General features: G+C 36.8%; 1 protein-coding gene across 4 annotated transcripts in view; it reads left to right on the forward strand.

Moving 5' to 3' along the window:
* Positions 1 to 21,696, forward strand: part of LACTB2 (lactamase beta 2) — a 34,604-nt gene that overhangs the window by 4,752 nt on the left and 8,156 nt on the right. Inside the window, exons 2-7 of one of the 4 annotated variants that reach the window (XR_006820748.1) lie at positions 1,266 to 1,429; positions 6,456 to 6,582; positions 13,879 to 14,057; positions 16,401 to 16,549; positions 19,240 to 19,321; positions 19,402 to 20,044. Coding sequence is in view for 2 of the 4 variants with exons in the window: in XM_046022391.1 (XP_045878347.1) it covers positions 1,266 to 1,429; positions 6,456 to 6,582; positions 13,879 to 14,057; positions 16,401 to 16,549; positions 19,240 to 19,401 (781 nt within the window). In the remaining 2 variants the exon portion in view is untranslated. Of the gene's footprint in view, positions 1 to 1,265; positions 1,430 to 6,455; positions 6,583 to 13,878; positions 14,058 to 16,400; positions 16,550 to 19,239; positions 20,557 to 21,696 lie in introns of those variants that run through there. The other 3 variants (XM_046022401.1, XR_006820742.1, XM_046022391.1) reach the window with 3 other exon arrangements.

The following is a 21,696-nucleotide window of genomic DNA, read 5'->3' on the forward strand; positions in this document are numbered from 1 at the left end:
CCTCCCCCATTGGAGGACAGTTTGTTTTTTTTGGCTGTGTATCTCAGGGAACAGGGTTAGGGAAACAAACCATCCAATATAAAATAGCCATCCAGATACTTCAGGTCATATTTACCCCATTTGAATGTTCTGCAGAATGTTGTTTATCTGTCACTGTTACTGTTTGTTCTCATAGCTTCCTCTTCCCACTTTCCATAGAATGCAAACAGGATTTTTTGTCTTGCAAGAAAGGCATGGTACATAGTAGATAATTTATAGTTATTAATGTATTAATGAGTGAATGACTGAGACTTTTCATCAAGACAAACCTTCTCTCCCTCAACCTGAATTAGGCAGGTACTATTGTGAAGCGGCATGAATTAAAAAATTTATTGAGTTGGTTCTTGAGGAGGAAGATGTCCTGTATATATATATATATATATATATATATATATATATATATATACACACACACACATTATATATTATATTTATATACATATTTGTATATATAATTTACATATATGTAAAATCAGGAAAATTTTATAGAGAAAGACCATCATCCCATGAAATGGTGAGGAAGAGCAAACAGTATAAAGAAGGTTCAGAACCACAAGCAGAAATATATAACTGATAGGGTTGTTTAAGTAAAGAAATAAAGCAACTCAGACATCTCCCCATGCTTCCCTATTCCTTTCATTTTCATGTGGAAGGAAGCCAATGTAAAACTTTAATGATAAGTTTTGTATGTAGTGCAGAAGACTAGGTTTCTTGAGGAATACCTCTGAATCTAATTCTTTCATATCTATGAGACGTCTGAATATGTAGTAAAAGATCTCAACGGCAGAGTGGATAAAAGCACATATTCTGGAGACAGAATACCCAGGCTTGAATGCTGGCTTTGCCATTTATTTGCAGAGTAACCTTGGGCAAGTTATATACTAAAATACCTCCTTTAAATAGTTGTGATGAATAACACAATTGTTAAAATATGTAAGGTCTTTGGAGTAGTGCCATATTTAAGTGGTATGTAAGTATTCAATATTATTGTGCCTTGAACTTGCCAAGTTCAGACTTATATGGAGCTCTAAGATTTCTTTAGAGAACTTTTCTTACAGTGAGATTACAATAGTTAAGGCAAAATATCATATAGCTGGTTTTCAAGCAGGTTGAGAGCCAAGCAATTTAAGCAGTTTCTTAAATGTAATAGGAATTATCTGTGTGAGAAATATGCTTCTATTAATTCTGTGTTCCAGTTGTGTGATTATCGTCCATTTAATTTTCAGGAGAATCCTCATTGACACTGGAGAACCAGCAATTCCAGAATATATCAGCTGTTTAAAGCAGGCTCTGACTGAATTTAACACAACCATCCAGGAAATCATAGTGACTCATTGGCACCATGATCATACTGGGGGCATAGGAGATATTTGTAAAAGCATCGCTAATGGTAAGCAGAAAACTTTAATTAAGCTCTTTGAGAAAAACTATGTTTTCAGAATAATTTATTTCTGTTGCAGAACTAAGTAAGCCCGTCAGTCATTTACTGAAAACCTCATATACTTACATGGTACTTTTAGAAATTAATATACTTTTGATACTGCCCCCAATTTTAACAAAAGAGGAAAGGAAGAGTCCTATTTTCTATTTCAAAACTCTTATCCCTCTTAATTTTCCCCTTTTCCCAGGGGAGAAGATCAGTGGATTTTGCCTGTAGTAGTAATAATGACAGTTGTTGCTTCAGAGTTAATAATAACTAACCACTCTTGAGCATTTACTATGTGCTAAGCACTGTGATAAACACTACATGGGTCTGTGAGGTAGCTTCTATTACTGTCCACACTCTAAACATGATCTCAGGTCTTCCATAACTTTAAGGCAATTACTATGATACACGAAAATGCTGGGGAAAGATCACTGAATTGACAGTTCTCCATCCCTGAAACCTATTCAGTTCTGACACTTTTACCACCTTGGTCCTTTTACCCCCATCTCACCATCACACACACTGATTCCTTCCTTCCTTTAACAAATTCAAGTGACCACTCTTGTCCAGGCCCTGTTCTTGGCACAAGGGATGTGGCAGTGCACAAAACAAAGACTCTGCTCTCCTGAAGCTTGCATTTTAGTAGGAAGGTAAATGGTAAATAAATAATAGGTCAGAGTGATAGGTGCTATGAAGAAAAATAAAGCTAAGTGAAGAAAAAGGGGAGAGAAAATAAAGTGACAGAAGGCAGTGGCTTGTATTCAAGGTGGCTAGGAAGAGGGAGAAAGCTATACAGGTATCTGAGAGGAGCCTATACCAGCCTGAAGACATTGCAGGAGCAGAGCTACTAGAATTGGGGTATACTTGGCAAGTTCAGGGCATATGAAGGACAGGAGGGTCAGGAACATTCATTCACAGAAGGGACATACACATTTATCTTGTGTTTTTAAATATTTTTAAATGTCTTCTTTTTAGGACTTGAGACTACATTTAAGACACCAAGATATTATCAACCAAAGCCCCCCAGATCACCAGACTGCCCATTATAAAAAACGCTTTAACCTCACTTTGTTACCCTCTAATCTCCTTTCTTACAATCCTAGAAGACTGTATGCCACAAGAAATTATCTTTCAGTCTAACTTCTCCTCACCTTTCTCTTGTCTATCTACCCATTACATTTTGTGAATTAAAAAAACTATGCTGAAGGTTCTTGACTAGCTTTAGCCAAATCTTTTAGCATGAGTTTTAATTTAATGTTACATTAAATGTTAATGTTAAACATTTTAAATATTTATGGCCTACTTTTTCTCCTTCATAAATCAACTTCATTGACCTTGAATTTGTATACATAAAATTTAGCCATTTTAAGAATATAGTTTGATAAACATCTTTGTGACCAATCTAGTCAACATAAAGAATATGCTCATGACCCCAAAAAGAGGTCTCCTCTTTTTGCAATGATTCCCCCTCTAGCAACCACCGATCTGCTTTATTTCACTATAGATTAATTTTGCCTATTCTAAAATGCCACATAATGGAAGCATACAGAATCACTCTCTAGCTTCTTTCACACAGTCATGTTTTTGAGATCACTTATGTTTCAGTATCAATAAGTTTTTCCGTTATTGCCAAGTGGTAATCCATGGGAGGACTATACCAGGATTTGTTTATCCATTCATCTGTTAATGGACACCAAAGCTATATCTTTATTAAAATTTAGGAGTACCTGAGTGGTTCAGTTAGTCAAGCGTCCGACTCTTGATTTCAGCTCAGGTCACGATCTCAGGATCATGAGATCCAGCCCCGTGTTAGGCTCCATGCTCAGTGAAGAATCTACTTGAGATTCTCTCCTCCTCCCTCGGCCCCTCCCCCCTCCCACACTCCCTCACTGTCTCTCTCTCAAAAATCTTTTTTAAAAAATTTAAATCATTTTTGGGTACCATACAAAATAATGAATATTTGCATAATAGATTATGATTTAAAGAAAATCAAGGAGAAATTTGACCTTGCCTCATAGCCACTAAAATTTTAAAACTTCGAGAAGTAGGTCATTGACTTTCATTCTGAACTGTATTGAAGCTAGACCAGCTGAATGTAGACCTTGAGTTGCTCAGCACTGAAACAGTGCAGAAGTACCTTTCAGAATCTCCCCTCAAGAGTCCATGTATTTCTTCATTCTCTAAACCCTTAATTGCTAGCATTCTTGTTCCATTTTGTTTTATTATTTTCTTTTCTCCATATCATTTTACTACTTCAGTTAATTATTAGTATGGCAGAAATTTGTCAGCTGCTTTATGATGCTAACAACCTGTGGTTTTACTGGCCACACCAAAATTACAAATGCCATTTGTAAGATTCCATTGAGAAGATACAGCAACCTGCTTTCAAACATTTAAGATACAATCAGTGTATAATCCTAGAACTCCCAGTGGCTGGCAAGAAGCCACAATTTTACTAGACATAAGAACTATATAGCCCCAGGCTGCCCCAGTGTTTTGGCTTGTTTTTGAGTAAATCTTATAAAATATATTTTGTGACCTGATAAATATGTGATTTATTTTGCAGCTGAAGTTGGGTCTTTGCCATACATTTCCCATCCCGGTCTTAGGAGTCAAATGTTTGCTTCTATGCCACTCAGATTGTGTTTTCATTAGAAAGTATTATAATATCTCGTGTTTGCGTCAGCTTCCATAATTAGCATTAACAATGATGTTATAACCCATTATTCAAACCTTTAACAAAGATTTTCTTCTGTTAAAATAATCATATGATAGAGAAAGAAAGTAGATAAGTGATTGCCAGGAGCTGGTAGGAGGAGAAAATAGAGAGTGACTACAGTTGGATAAAGGGTTTTTTAGAGGGATTTTGAAAATGTTATAAAATTAGATAGTGGAATAGTTATACAGCTCTTTGGATGTATTTTAAAAACACTGAATTGTACTCTTTGAAAGGATGAATTTTATAATATTGAGTTATATCTCCATAAGCTTTTATTAAATATAACAATTATTATATGATTGCTTTCAGCATGCCCTTCTCCATCCTGTCTAAACAGATTGTTATTGTGAGTAGGATATGTGTTTTAATGTTTGTACATAACTTTAAAAATGGACATAAAGTTATTTTATAGTATGACATTTGTTTTGTAATTTCGAGATAATGGTGAGTTTTTTGGAAGGATTGTGCCAGAGGTCTCATAACTAGAAATATAATACTTCTCCTTCTTTACTGAAAGACAAAATTATACAGATTAAAAATAAACACGTACCAAAAAACCTCCCCATCTCACTCCAGAGTGAAGACAGCCTTATTATGTAATGCCATTTCCCAGAATAGCATATTATTTTTTGCTTCAGCCTCTAAGATATAAAATAATAGGTTTGGGGCTGGAGAGAGAAGGTCTAGTCCCAGTCTATTTTATTTTTATTATACTTGCAATATTTCTATCTCCTTATCTCCCATACTAGCCTGACTTCTGTGCCTTGTCAGTTTTCCTCTGAATGTCTTTTTCTTCCAAGTTTCGTCGCTGTCAACTTAGTTCTAATACTCACATTCTGGAAGAATAACAAGTCATCCCCTCCTGGTCTTTCTGATCTCTCACCCTCCAGTGTCCCACCTAGAGCTGCCATATTGATCAGTTAACACTATTTGGTTTTCTTTCTAAAGAGAGTACAGTGGCGCACATATAGTAGAGTTTAAATTCCTCTGTTCTGTGAAAGGCAATTTAAGGCCTTCCATGATCTGAGCTCATCTAATCTCCATGTCTTTATCTCCATGTCTCAGCCAGTGTTTTGCATTAGACAAGTTGGTAGCATACATTATTGTACATCTACCATGCTCATTGTCATTTCTATGCTTTTCCTAATACTGTTCCCTTCCTATAAATCATTCTCTGTACCTTTTCCCAAATCATTCATCTTGTAAGCCACACTTCAAGTTCTGTCATATTTGTGAATTTTTCCTAATTGTTTTCCTTTCTCTAAACTATTGCTTTTATTAGCTGAATTGCCTATTTAGTATTTATTAAATGGTACTGAATATAGTTCTCTAATTATTTCTTATCTGTAAGTTTTATTTCCCCAACTGTGATAGTTTTTAAGCACTTCAATGTCACAGTGCTTGTAATCACTATATATAGTATACTTGGCACCCAGCTGTTGATTGGTTAATTGATTTTCTTTGTGTCAGTGAGAAGTAGTATGGGTTAAATTTATTTTAATGGTGTAATATCCCAGTCCTGGGTTTGGGGCTTCCTTTCAGCAGTCACAGAAAGAACACTATGTTATCATCATTTTGTTACTAAGTACTGCCATGATGCCATGACTTCTTTTGCTATATGCTAAGACGAGACAGAAAAACATTCCTCAGTTCTGTATTGCTGCCTCTTCAACACCCATCTTGATATCAAAGCTAGCCAAAATTATGAAGAACTACTTTCAAACTTTCATATAAAATAAGACTGACTAGAAAATCCCAAAGGCTTTTATGTAGACCTAGAAGTGCATGAGAGAATAAAAAGCTCTTTTGTTGAGGTAGAAAAAATGGTTCAAATCCCAGAGATAGGCTGCTATAATCCATCCCATTTTCTCTTGTCTCTTAATGTTAATATTTTTGCAATCATTCACAGTGTTAGCTCTATGAAAAATTGATCTCTTATTTTTTTGTTTTCATTCAAGAATTTAAAGAGCATACTTTTAATGAAATCAGATATTAAACATGAAATGACAAAAGTGCAAAATTGAACAAATAGGAAGACTGCAGACTTAGAGAAGAACAAAATCATGAATCAAGCAACAGTGTTACAAAAGGAAGGAGTTTGAAACAAGAAAGAATAAAAATGGCTGAAATAAATTAATGGGGTAGAGAAAGGCTTAAGAAATTACTGCAAAAACCAAATACAGGAAAAAGATTAGGAAAGAAAGTTGATCTTTTAAGACTGAATTATCACTCAGAGTATGACTTAATATATTTCATATGTTTTGTTACTAGACACTGCATACTGCATTAAAAAACTCCCACGGGATCCTCCGAGAGAAGAAATTATAGGAGATGGAAAGCAACAATATGTTTATCTGCGAGATGGAGATGTGATAAAAACTGAAGGTGCCACTCTCAGGTCAGTAAATGTCCTTTAATCAGGGAAGGGGGTGGGGGTTATGCATGTGTCTTATAAAAAGGGAGTAAAGGAAGATTTCTGAATTTTTGCTTATATGAGTGAGGAATATCCCCAAGGATATAGAAGATCTGATAACATGGTTACTCTGGGAAGAAACACCAGGTTGCTTGAGAAATAGGAGAAAAGAAAGAATTTTCATTCTATCCACCTTTTTTAAGTTATTTGTTTGAGTTACATGATTACCAGTTTTTTAATAAAATTTAAATTAAGAAATGGATTAGTATTTCCTGCTGGGAATGGTTTAAGGCTCTACTCATCAATTAAATTCAGGACTTTCTCATGCTCTCAATTCCAAAAGATGACCCATACCTAAAGTAAATACGTTTTAGGTCAGACCCATAATCCCCCATGACCTAAATCAGGTCGAAAAGTTGTTTCAAACTCAGTAATTTTAAAACTGAACCGCTTAGGGTTCTCCTCTGTCCCCCACAGTCTACTTGCTTTCTGACTTCAGAACACCTACTGCTCTCAGCACTTAAGATTTTATTTTTTCTTCTAAGACAGAAGCTGGCTCCAATTCATCTTTATCACTCCCCCTTTCCCCACCCACCACATCTTATCATGTTAGATTTTACCTTAAAAATATTTGCCCATGCTGTCCCTTTTTCTTCATGTCCACTACCACTACTTCTTATTTAGTATTCCTGTCTCCAGGCTCCCCTTTCCAAACTACCCTTCATACCCAATGTCACTTCTAACCTTGAATAATTCTTAATGCATATGAGATCATGTTTATTCTCCTTACCATGTCACTATCTAGCCCCAAACCACTTTTCTGGTCTAAGTTCCTACCACTGCCATTGCAAATACTATTAGCCATATCCAGATACCTGGACATATTATGTATGTTCATGACTTTGCTCATGCCTTCCCCTTTTACCAGGTATGCATCACGGCTTTCCCCCTACTTGTCTCCCTCATAAATACTTACTTATTCATTCTTCAGACTTCAGTCCACAAGTTACTTATTTCAGGAACCCTTTCTGGGCAGAATTAACTGCTCCCTCCTCTGACTTTTTTTTTTAAGATTTTATTTATTTGAGAGAGAGAACAAGCGAGCGAGAGGACAAGCCAAGGGGAAAGGCAGAGGGGGAGGGAGAAGCAGACTCCCTGAGTGAGTGAGTGAGTGAGTGAGCAGGGAGCCTGATGCAGGGCTTGATCCCAGGATCCCAGGATTATGACCTGAGCCGAAAGCAGATGCTTAACCAACTGAGCCACCCAGGCGCCCCTTTCCTCCTCTAACTTTCATATAACATATTATTTTGTCATAGCACTTATTAAATTTTATTGTAACTTTTGTATAAGTAGGTATCTCCATAAAAGGTCATCAACCCCTTAGATTCACAGTATTCATTAATGCCAGTTGCTGTAGCAAACCAACCCCCAAATGCATAATGGTTCATACGTGAAATAAGTTTTCTTCCCAGTCACATAACGTCCAGGAAAGATTCCTGATTATCAAGTGGCCCCCCTGCAGGAATGTTTCAGACACCTTCCATCTTGTGATTCCACCATCCTTAAGAGTTGGTTTCAAGGTTGCTTTGTTCACCTCAGTCAGTCCAGTGGGTGGCAGAGAAGGAGCACAGAAGGGATCTTTCATGAGAGGCTTTCAGAGACCAGACCTTCTGTTACATTGGCTATAAATTCAGTCATAGGCCACTCCTGCCTGCAGGGAAACTGGGAAACAGGGTCTAACTTCATGCCCAGGAAAAAGAGGAAGGAGGTTTGATGATAAACTAGCTATTCTCTGATACACAGCAGAAGCCAGATTCATCTTCAGATCCTTAGTCCCTGGCATATAAAAACACTGAATATTTATCCAACAGGGAACAAATATCTACAAAGAGGGCAGTGGATAAGCAAGTGAATGAGAAAGAGAAAATAACTGGGTATCCGTGCCCCTTTCAAGCCAGTGTTCCCTTTTTCCTAATATGCCTTTGATTTGTAAATTTAACTTATAAACCCAACTAATTTCTGGGCAATTTTCTTAAAATGTTCCTGTTGGAAATATGATAGTGTCTCCTGTAATTTGTTCATGATACCAAAAGATAATAAACATTACATTACTAATTCTTCAGAGAGTATTCTTGACGATACTGATTTTCCCCCATCACACATTAAAGACCTATCTCAAAGGCTTGGGAATCACAGTACTGGTTTATTAATTATCACAATCATGGATATTAGATCTATACCTAATTTGCAGATTAAGAACATTTGGCCCTTGGTAGTTAATTACCACCCATCTACCATAAACAGACCATATATTGTAAGGTTTTAAGAGAGAGACACAGCAGGGAGAAGAGGCAGAGAGAGAGGGAGAAGGACAAGCAGTCTCCCCACTGAGCAGGAATCCCAATGTGAGGCTCGATCCCAGACCCTGGATCATGACCTGAGCCAAAGACAAATGCTTAACTGACTGAGCCACCCAAACTCTTTTTAAGAGGTTTTTTTTAAACTCTTTTTTAAGAGTTTTAAACTCTTTTAAGAGTTTAAGCTTTTTTATTTTAAGCTTTTTTTTTAAAAGCTTTTTAAAAGCTTTTTTTTTATTTTAAGCTTTTTTTTTAAAGATTTTATTCATTCATTTGACAGAGAGAGATGGTGAGAGAGGGAACACAAGCAGAGAGAGTGGGAGAGGGAGTAGCAGGCTCCCCACTGGGCAGAGAGCCCGGTGTGGGGCTTGATCCCAGAACCCTGGCAGATGCTTAATGACTGTGCCATCCAGGTGCCCCCTATTTTAAGCTTTATATTAACATATACAAAAAGAAAAGTATGTATATCATCCATGTGCAACATGGTGTATTGTTATAAACTGAACAAATCATATGAGCAGCTTTCAGATCAAGAAACAATAATGGGGTGCCTGGGTGTCTCAGTTGGTTAAGCATCCGACTCTTTTTTTTTTTTTTAATTTATTTATTTTTTCAGCAAAACAGTATTCATTGTTTTTGCACAACACCCAGTGCTCCGTGCAATACGTGCCCTCCCTACTACCCACCACCTGGTTCCCCCAACCTCCCACCCCTGCCCCTTCAAAACCCTCAGGTTTTTCAGAGTCCGTAGTCTCTTATGGTTCGCCTCCCCTTCCAATTTCCCTCAACTTCCTTCTCCTCTCCATCTCCCAATGTCCTCCATGTCATTTGTTATGCTCCACAAATAAGTGAAACCATATAATACTTGACTCTCTCTGCTTGACTTATTTCACTCAGCATAATCACTTCCAGTCCCGTCCATGTTGCTACAAAAGTTGGGTATTCATCCTTTTTTTTTTTTTTTAATAATGTATTTTTATCCCCAGGGGTACAGGTCTGTGAATCACCAGGTTTACACACTTCACAGCACTCACGATAGCACATACCCTCCCCAATGTCCATAACCCCCTCCCCCTCTCCCAACCCCACCTCCCCCCAGCAACCCCCAGTTTGTTTTGTGAGATTAAGAGTCATTTATGGTTTGTCTCCCTCCCAATCCCATCTTGTTTCAATAAATGAAATAAATGAAGCATCCGACTCTTAGTTTCAGCTCAGGTCATGATCTCAGAGCCAATGAGCTTGAGTCCCACTTCAGGATCTGCACTCAGCATGGGGTCTGCTTAAGGCTGCTCTCCACTTCCCTCTGCCCCTCCCTACTCTGTCTCTGTTTCTGTGTGTGTGTGTGTCTCTAAAATCTTTTTAAAAATAACTTAGTAAATAATCTTTTCACAAAAATAAATTATAAGTATGCTAGAATCTGAACAAAACAGTTTGCTGATGACGATGCTTCCTATTTCCATTTTTTTTAAAGTAAAACCCAGTCGTTTTAAATACTAACAGGAAGATTCATCATTAAGCAAAAGTTCCATAAACAGAAGGTTAAAGTCTACTTAAGTCCTCAAGTATTTGATGTCCAGTTGATCTGGTCTGCTTGCCAATTTGGGGGGAAAAATACATTAGAGATGGGGACAATACCCACCAAGAACCCTTTGGTGAAAAAGCAGGAAGCAGGTTTTTCAGTAGGATTTGATTCTGAATATAACCTTCAAGAATTTTCTAGTGACCTGAGTTCCATTTCTCAAAGAAAAGTCAGTCTGACAGCTTTTGTTGACTGTTCTAAATCTCCTAAGAGAGCCATCTTTATAAAGTCTACTTTATCACAGAAGTGGCAGAACTAGATAAATTGCCACCTGATGAATGGGAAGGCCACAGCTGCAGTTCCTCTGATCTTTAGCAAAGCACCTCTGATGTCATCTCCTTTTTTCCTCCTCCCTATGTGAAGTGAATGTTAACACCGTTTTTATGCAGATTAAAGCATTAGCTACCCAGGTGACTGGAGAATTAGAATTTCTGATCCCCTAATTTAAGAAAGCTATTGCCTTGGTTATCAAAGAAAACCATTACTGATTTCTGGAGTGGGGGGTGGGGGAAAAAATAAAGGGTGCACTCTGAACCCATCAATGGATAAGACAGTCTGCAGACTCTGAAAAAGTGGTTCTCCAAGTGAGCTTCTGTAGATTAAAAAAGATCGGGGGTCTGTTTGTAAACTCATTGTATGTGTGATTGTTTGTAAGATTGTCCATAAGATAAAAAGCACACCCTTACCCACATACTCTTATACTGGTGGAAATATGCCTCTTGGAATTATTTTCATGTAACATTGAATACTTTCATCAATAGGTTGCAACGGGTTTAATCCAAAAAAAAAAAAAAAAAAAAAAAGTCTCCATATCACAGTTTACTTTCTCTGTCCCAGACCTGGAGCCAGCCATGTCTGCAAGAAGCCCTGGTTTCTTTGAGTGGGAAATGGTATTTCGGTTCCATCCAGAACTAAGTGTCAGGCATGCTCAAGACTAGTGGAGTGTCATTACTTCTGGGCTTTTCATAGAGTTAAGGAAAAAAATGAAATGGTGAATTCATAATGATTCCTCAATTCAGATGAGAAACAAACCCCAAAACCTTAATTTCCTCATTCATGTATTTTTTTTTCTTTATCCCACAGTAAAAACCTTGCTTCTCAACATCAGCTTATTGTTTATGTTGTGATACAGTAAATACAAAACAGTTTCAGAAACACAATAACCAGTAACACTGCCAACAATAAACCTATTAAGTAAAATTCAAAATATCTTTCCATTTCTTTTAACCTTAAGATACATTCTATTAAAGATGTATATTCTTAGTATTTCAGAATTATTTGAATTAATAGTAGCATGACTGTGCTATCTTTCCAGTATATGGTAAGATTGATTTCTTTCATGTTTATAGTTTTATGTTTAGAACATATATTTACATAGCTCAGAAGTTAAAACTAATAAAAAAAAAGTTACTATCAGGTAAGTCTTGGATCTCTGTTCCCTACATCCCACCTGCCTGCCCCTATAGACAGCTGTAATTCATTAGTTTTTTATCTATCTTCCCTTTTTTTAAGAGAAAAGCCCTGGTTAGCATTTTTTTGTAAGATTTTATTTATTTATTTGACAGAGAGAGATCACAAGTAGGCAGAGGGGCAGGCAGAGAGAGGGGGGAAGCAGGCTCCCCATCGAGCAGAGAGCCTGATGCAGGGCCCGATCCCAGGACCCTGAGACCATGACCTGAGCCAAAGGCAGAGGCGTAACCCACGAGCCACCCAGGTGCCCCCCTGGTTAGCATTTAATGAACCTCCTCCCCCATGGCTTGAGGACCCAGCTCCCTCACACACCCATGGATTTTCTGCTCAGCTCTTCTGCTTTCCTGTCTTCAGGATGACAGGCTGTTTGGGGAGCTTTCCCTTTCCCAGAACTTCGTAGTAGCCCGACCACATTGCATCAATGACAGGAGCAGCTCCCATCTTGTTTTTGGTAGCATTTACCTGAGTCTCCTCACCTGCCAAGGTTCCCGGTTTATCAGAGTTGACAGCTGGGCTCTGGTTGGGGCTCTGGTTCCTCTTTAAGTGGTCCTGTCTCAGACCAACTTTTCCAAAGTAACCTGGATGATGGGTGTTGAAACTGATGCTGTGGTGACACATGCCACCAGTATTACCCCCGCAGATGCTGGCCAGTGGGGCTGCGGCCGTGGCTCACGTGGCCCCCAAGTTTCCGGATCTTCTCAGTCTGGATGGCTGTGTGGCTAAAAGGTGGTTGGTGATAAGGCCAAAAAGAGGCGGGGTAGGGAGAACTTGCCTGACTGCAAAGGGTCTATAGCCCTGGCAGCATCAAGGATCTGCTTTATGGCACATTCAGCAAAACTGATGTCAGGGACTGGCCCAAGGCCATGCAGCCTCATCAGGGTTGCTACAGAGCACAGGGGCCTGTGGACCTGAGATCTGAACCCCAGGCCAAACACGGCCCCAGGCTCCAGGGCCCACACCAACCACCCTGCCCAGAGGCCTGCCTTGTGTGGCCTGGAACACTGAACTAAGGTCAGAGGGTGGGTAGTTGGGTTGCAACATAGGTACAGCTTGCGGCCTGCTCCAGCAGTAGAGCAGAGGCATGAAAAGAACCACACTTTTTTACCTCTTGACAATATATCCTGCAAATTACTCCATATCAGTTCACAGAGATCTTCATCCATTTTTGATGACTGCTGCATTGTATTCCATGGTGTGGTTGTACCACAATGTGTCCATAGTGTCTGTCCAATGGTTGGGTATCTAGGTTGTTTCTAATATTTTGTTTTTATAAATAATGTAATGAATAACTTGTATATATTTTTTGTATTTGTGAACGTGTATTCTCAGGGTAAATTTCTAGCCGTGGGACCAGTGGGTCAAAAGGTTATGTAATTTTGCTAGAAATTCCAAATTCCCCTCCATATGTGTTATACTATACATTTTGCTCTCCCAACAGCAACTTGGGAAGGTGCTTTCTTCTCAAAGTCTCACCACAAAGTATATTGTAAAATAAACATCTATGCAAAGGAAATTGAAAAAAAAAAAAATGTTTTTAAATAATAAAAGCACTGTCTCCGAGTAGTGGAATGATTGTGAATTCATATCTCCTTTAAGTAGTTTCCTTTCTATTTTCAACATATACTGTAATTGGTGCATGCTTATTATTTATAAAATAAGAAAAGGAAAAGTATTAAATTTGTACTTCAGAGTGGGAAATCTAATTTAAAGCAGAGAATTTTCTGATGATAATTTTCAGTGAGCCACAAGAGAAAAAGGAGCTTTTTACCCAGTTTGACACCACTTGTGTCTTATCCAGAGATAAAGCTGGAGAATAATTTCTTCTAAGCCTAAGAGTTTCTAATTGCTGCTATTTCTTCGTTTTCTTTTAACCAGGGTTATACACACACCTGGCCACACTGATGATCATATGGCTCTACTTTTAGAAGAGGAGAATGCTATCTTTTCTGGAGATTGCATACTAGGGGAAGGAACAACTGTATTTGAAGACCTCTATGATTATATGAACTCCCTAAAAGAGCTATTAAAGATCAAAGCTGATATTATATATCCAGGTGGGTAGTTGCTTAAATCTAGCAAACCATTTGTGTGAAATGATGAAGAAGGTTCATTTTGATTTGTCTGTGTGTGTGTTTTATATGTTTTCAGAGTTAGAAGAGATACCCATAAAGCAATTCTTTAAATTATGCCCCTAAGTCTTATCTAGCCATGCAATTAAAAAAGCTGGAGAGTTGGGGCACCTGGGTGGCTCAGTTGACTAGGTGACTGACTCTTGACTTCGGCTCATGGCTCAGGTCATAATCTTAGGGTCATGCAGTCCAGCCCCACATCCAGCCATCCACTGGGCTCTGGGCTCAGGGGGAATGGGCTTGAGATTCTCTCCCTCCTCCTCCACCCCTCCCGCAGCCCCTGCACTCACATGCACACTCTCTCTCTAAATTAAGTAAATAAAATCTTTTTTAAAAAGGCTGAAAGTTACATTAATTACTTTATAAAGATACAAGGTTTATTTTTTAACATCCTTAAAGCTATTAATAGAACTGTTAAACAAAGGAAATAAATTTATCTTTTGGTATCTTCACTTTTGTTAATTATTAGATTTCTGTTGCAGGCCACATTTTAGCCATGAACTCTGAGCTTCAGTTTCTTTAACTCACACTACTGAAATATCTGTAGCTTCTATGTCAACTCTAAAACTATATTAATTTCACTTCTCCAGAAAAAGAAACCTGTTTTAGTATCTCAGCTGTCGCGCACTGCTCTGCAGCATGAATCTCCCTTCCATCCTAAAAGTGGAGAAAGATAATAAGACTCAACAAGAGGGCCCAGAAGGAAAAAGAAAAGAAACTAGGTTACCTAATTTTTTAAGTCCTTCTAACTTGTTCTAACCAGAGCCACAGAAAGATCTGTAAATAGAGTATCGTCAGTACCCTTATATTCCCTCATGAGTTTCTCTTACTGAGAGGATCGGAAACACAGTGGAGCTGGGCATTTGAATTCGTATTATGACACAAGAGGAATGGAAGCTGACAGCTGTTTTTAAAGAGAAGAGAGTATATGTTTCACTCACACTGAATGAAGCAAAGCTAACGAGAGGCTGCCTAGTAATGGTTCTTAGAGTGATTGCTTTAATGAATCCGTAAACTGGCTTCCTGACACAGCAGGAGCTTATATATAAATTACGTTCTGTAGCCACAGCCACCATATATGAGAGCCTGGCCAGTGCTGTGCAGGGACCTGTACTGTGTTGTCTTCACAAAAACCCAGTGATGGGGTGCCTGGGTGGCTCAGCTGATTTAGTGTCTGCCTTCAGCTCAGGTCATGATCCCAGAGTCCTGGAATGGAGCCCCACACTGGGCTCCCTGCTTGGCGGGAAGGCTGCTTCTCCCTCTCCAGCTCCCCCTGCTTGTGTTCCCTCTCTCACTGTGTCTCTCTCTGTCAAATATATACATAAAAATCTTTAAAAACAAAACAAAACAAAAAACAAAAACCCGGTAAAGCAGGTAGCTTTACTTCACTTTACTGCCCGGCTGAAGAAACAAGCTCAGGGATTCAGACCTGCATGGCCCCATACAAGTAAATGATTGTCAATATTCTAACCAAAGCCCATGCTCTTTACTTGATAACGGGTGAGTCCACCTCTGAATATTTTGTTCTCAAAAATTTTAAACATCCCTCTTGCAGACTTGTGTCATATATTCATTTGTACTGTCTTAAAGAGCAACTAGATTTTAGTATAACTTAATCTGGGTCATCAACATTTCTGAATTACTACCTTACACATAAGATTCTTAAAGTTCTACTGTGGTTCTTGTGAATTTTTAATAGATCTTAGTCACATGAAGCTACTTTCTACATTAAGTGTGACACAGTGGTTAAGAGCATAGAGTGAGTGATTGAGAGCTCTCAAGTCAGCCCTTCAGCTCCACCTCTTCTTCAACGTGTAACTGTGTGCAAGTTATCTGCCAACCCCCCATATCTCAGCTCCTACTCTAAATATAAAGAAGGGATAATAATAGTTGCTACCTCATCAGACTCTTCTAAGAATAATATATATTAAACCTTTAGAAAAGTGCCTGGCAAATAATGAGCACTCTATAAATATTACCCATCATTACTCTTGTGGATGCTATTTTTATTGTTAAATGTTTATTTTTTATTTTTAATATATAGAATAATATTCCATACAGATTTTGATATAATTATCTGTTTTTTGGCATTGAGTATAACTTTTAAATCTTCTATCTGTATGGTTTTCCAAGTAATTCCTATTTGTTAATATACTTAGTATGCTTTTTCAGTACATCATATGAATTATTGTTAAATAGAACAAATTAACTTCATTTGTACTTAATATTTTTTATCTGGTTGAAATAATTTTTATAATTCTAATTCAGGACATGGCCCAGTAATCCATAACGCTGAAGCTAAAATTCTAGAATACATATCTCACAGAAATATCCGAGAACAGCAAATTCTTACATTGTTTCGTGATAATTTTGAAAAATCATTTACAGCAATGGAGCTTGTAAAAAACATTTACAAGGTAATTTTCATTTATCTTATTTGTACATAGCAATGGTTTTATTAGAATAATCTTTGTAATGGACTATAGATATGGTAAACTTAACACAATCCAGAACAGAATAAGTCTATTAATTTTATAAGTAGTGCTGCTTATATAAATTCAAGATCAGCAATCTCAACTTTCTAGAACACAGAAGTTAAACAAATAGAAATGGACCTGGAGAACCCAAAAGAAATATTCCAAGCTATCATTAAACCTTACATACTTCATCTTGTAGGAGAGACTATTACCAACACCCTAATGATTAAGTTTTGTAATGATTTATGTATTATTGTAGCCATCTTGATAATTGGTGTCCTAGCCCATAGCAAGTGAGAAGGGTGATCTGCTAGTGACATACTAGGTTAATAGCAGTGGAAAGTAGTAGCAATTCCTAAGGAGGGAGAAAAAGGAGAAAGTACATGTAAAAGAACATGACTAGAATAACTTAGAATGTAGAGAAAAAAGTGCTCTCACTTCAGTGGCCTCTGAGTACATATATAACAGCACTGTGAGGCAATCGATTAGTATAATTCCATTTTTCAGCAAAGATTACCTGGGTTTAAAAACTGCCACTACTGGGACACCTGGCTGGCTCAGGCAGAAGAGTGGGCTGGCTCAGGCAGAAGAGTGTGCTGACTCTTTGATCTCAGGGTCATGAGTTCAAGCCCCATGCTGGGTTCAGAGATTACTAAAAAATAAATAAATAAACTAAAAAACAAAAAAAACCACCTCCCACTACTACAAACTGTATAGCCATAAGATACATGAGAGTGAAAAGTACCTGGGGACAATTATAATTAGTAAAGAAATTTAATGTTCCATTGGCCCAAGTGATCAAAAAACAATCATATAAAAGGGATGAATGGTTAAAACGGCTAAAGATAAAAAATGCCATTGGCAAAAGGGTAATATAAATATTTAAATTTTGTGAAAGAGTTCATTTCCTCATAATAATAGAATATAGCCACACTAGACTATACATTGGTGCATTGGGATTTTTATTTCTAACTTAAGTACAGACAACAGAACTCTGGAATCACCCTCCCAGATGAGTCATCAAGCAATTGTCTATCCCTTCAAAATGATGATTCTGCATTCAGAGATGTAGTCACTGTATTCACTGTAAAAATGTGTCACATACCTGTTGTGTATAGAATGGCATAGGTACTCTAGAGAGATTTATTCATTCAACATTTACTGGTTGCCTTTGGGTGCCACACAGTGGACTAGGTACTGAGACACAAAGATGACTGGACATCCCTACCCCAAATGACTCATAGTTTAGTGAAAACAGACATGTTCAACAGATGCTTATAATACCGACTTTATCATTTTTGAGCACCTTATTGTGTGGTAGAGTCTGTACTCATTGGTTTACACTTACAAATGTAATTTGAGGCCCTTAGTTCATACGCCTCAAATTTTTAATACATAAAGATACAATTATTCCAATGTAATAACTTTAATAAAGTGTGAGCTAAGTAACTTCCAAAGGCACACAACTAGCAGATAATCACATACTCAAAAGTGAGATGTCAGATACTCAAGTCTTGTTTTTTCTATCATACCAGGCTTCCTCTAAGACATCTACACAGTATATCAGAGTATAAAAGAAAAAGGAATAAATTTCACCTGATGGAAGATGCAGGATATCGAGGCTTGTCTGGAAAAGCTTTCAAAACTTATTTAACCAGTTTTGAAGAAGTAGTAAGCATTTTCCAAGCCAGAGTACAGGAGGAAGTCATTCTAGACAGAAGGAAAAACATGCTTTGCAAGTAATAAAAGAGCATTGTATATGTATATTGTATATGTTTGAAAACCCACAAAGAGATTGCATATGACTGGAGCACAGAATGCATATGTGGATGGGCAGGAAAGGAGTCCCAGGAAATGAGGCAGGAAAGACAGGCATGATCAGATCATGGTAGCCTTCCTTGACTACCATCCTAAAAAATATGGGCATTAGCCAATAACCTGGGCATGACCACTGAAGGATCTTAGAGGAGTCGCATAATTAGATATAGAAGATCACAGTGGTGGATATAGTATGTGGTAATGGAGCTTAAGAGAGGGCTTGGTTTTGGAAGTTTATATTTGGGGAACAATAATGTGTGATGTTGCTGTGTTAAGTTGGTTGAGTAAGAAGTGAGTCAACAATACAACTCAATGTAAGTAAACATGAAGTTTAAGAGAAGTCTAAGGAAGTTTCCAGATGAAAACTAAAGGATGACAGAGATAGGATAACCAAGGGAAATGTACAAGGATATTATCATGTAACCTAATATGTAAACCATAGGGCCAATTGTCCATAGTACCATCAAAACTCTAGAAAAATTGTTACAGCTGTTTATTTATTCATTCATAAAATATGGAGTTCCCACTATGTGCTAAGCAGTGCTAAGCACTGGGTATACAGTAATGAACAAAACCAATGCTGTTACTATCTTTATAGATCTTACAGTCTATTTTATATATAGTTACATAGACAAAAATAGAGTGGCATAAAGCAAGACAGATACAAAGTGAAATCACTTTGATTATTCCTATATAAAAATGTATTTAAGTTAAAGTTTTCCTTTTCTTCCATGTTTTAATAATTTCAACAAGATTAACTCATTCTTTTTTAAAAAAGAAATGTCATCTTTCACCGTCATTTTTTCTTTTAGAATATTCCTAAGCATTTACATAAAATGGCTGAACATAATGTCTTACTTCATTTGAAAAAATTAGAAAAAGAAGGAAAAATATGTAAGTATAATTCCAAATTTCAATTATTTTATTACCAGCATTTAAAATTTTTTTTTTTTAACAAACTAGTTTGCTTTTAGGAAAAATAACACCCACCAGAGTCCTTCCTTGAACGTCACTGTAAGAAGGAGAAAAAAGCACTACGAAGGGTTAGTAGTGAAAGGCCAGTGGACCACAAATTGGAAGCTAAAGCTCCCACAGGAATTGGAATTTTGCTTAGGAGTTGAAGTTCTTACCCACCACAACTACAATCAAAGGCATGTAACAGGAAGATAGCCTCTCTTCTCCCTACCACAAGACCACAAAGAATTTCACATGCAGAAGGTTTGGGAACAGCCAAACATTTTAGCAGTAGTAAAGGTAGTAAACTCAAAAATATTAAAGCAGTAATTCTATAAGTGTTTACTAGTGTTAGATTAATTCAGCAAATTAACAATCTTTATAGAAGTTTAATTCTTTAAGAAGCTCGAAACTTGAATTTTGTGGAGAAGCTTCAGCAATGCTTTTATATGTACAAAAAAATACCACCTTTATATTAAGCAACAAAATTATTTTAGGAATTTCTAGCCACAAAATAACTTAAAATCAATTGCTTATCTTTTGTTAAATTTTTACTCTCTAATTTTCTTTCCACAGATAGCAACACGGATCCTGACAAGAAATGGAAGGCTAATCTTTAGTTTCAGATTAATGAAAGCTTTTTGTTTTTATTTTTAGAGAATGGTATGTTTTCTCAACTACAATTATTTACAATGAATATAGAGTGTAGAACATTGAAAATAACCCTAGATATACTCTAAAATAATATCTTACTTCTTCTAAAATATATATTACATTTTACGTATATAATATAGGTTATTTATCTAATCCGAGTGTTATAACATTTTACTGAAAACTCAGACTCCAACAGTTTATCCAAGTTCAGCAGATTTATGGTTACTTTAAAAATCATAAAATTTATTTAAGTTACACTGGGCATTATTCTTGGAGATTCGTTATCTGTTACAAATGGCTAATAATAGTGTTTTCTCCAGCTGCTTCAGTTAACAGAACAGATTTCTATGTAATCCTTCTTTATTTCTATCTATAGATAATAGCTTTGTTTTCATGTTTCTATCAATTGTATTATGATTTGGCTTTAGTTCTGTAGCTCTTATCCTGTGTATTTTTTATAATGGTATCTCACAAATGATTCATAAATATCAACTTACGGTAATTAAAAAATATTAAATTCCTAATTAAAAGCATTATATGATAGTTATTTCTATAATCCATTAGTATAACTAACAGTTTTCAAGTTTAGATTGTAGTATATGAACAGTCATCATATATATGAATTATATACCAAAAGTTTATTTTTTTTAACTAGAAGATTTGTTAAGAAAGGGCATTTTTTATACAAGTAGTGTTCTTAAATATAGTGGTTAGGTTCTCAGGGTAGCCAGCAATGCTTATTTAACTCATAAGGTTGCCAAACTACTGTACTAAAATGAGCTCAGAATCCTGAGAATGTCCTTTTTTTTACTTCTTTACTAAAGCTAAAACTTTCACATTTTTTTCACATCCTTATCTTTTTCTGCCCCTTTTCCCAAGGTCCCTAGCATTGTCATACTATATGTAACACTTGTTTTCATGCCTTAGAGACCTGTTTTATTCCTAAAACTCATTTCATATTACAAAATAACTGTGAACTCCACAATAATAACAACAAAAATAATTCCATTCTGAAATGGGCAAAGGACTTAAATAGACATTTCTCCAAATAATATATACAGATGGCCAGTAAGCACATGAAAATATGTTCAATGTCATTAATCATTAGGGAAATGCAAATTAAGACCACAATGAGATACCACTTCACTCACTTAATAGGTTGGCTATTATAATAAAAAATAATAAAAGTGTTGGGGAGAATGTGGAGAAGATGGAACTCTTGTGCACTACTGGTGGGAATATAAAATGGTACAGCTGCTATGGAAAACATTATGGTGCTTCCTCAAAAATTAAACATATGATCCAGCAATTCCACTTCTGGTATATACCCAAAAGAATTGAAAACAAGGACTGGAACAGATATTTGCACACCCAGGTTCATGGCAGTGTTACTCATAATAGCCAAAGGTGGAAGAAACTCAAGTGTCCGTTGAAAGATGAATGGATAAATAAAATGGTGTCTATACAGACAATGGAATATTATTCAGCCTTAAAAAGGAAGGAGATCCTGACATGTGCTGCAATATGGATGAAACTTGAAGACATTATTCTAAGTGATATAAGCCAGTACAAAAGGACAAATACTATACTCCCATTTGAGGTACCTAGAGTAGTCAGATTCATAGAGACAAAAAGTATAATGGTGGATGCCAGGGACTAGG

This window comes from Meles meles, chromosome 1, assembly GCF_922984935.1.
Source record: "Meles meles chromosome 1, mMelMel3.1 paternal haplotype, whole genome shotgun sequence".
Classification (NCBI taxonomy): domain Eukaryota; kingdom Metazoa; phylum Chordata; class Mammalia; order Carnivora; family Mustelidae; genus Meles; species Meles meles.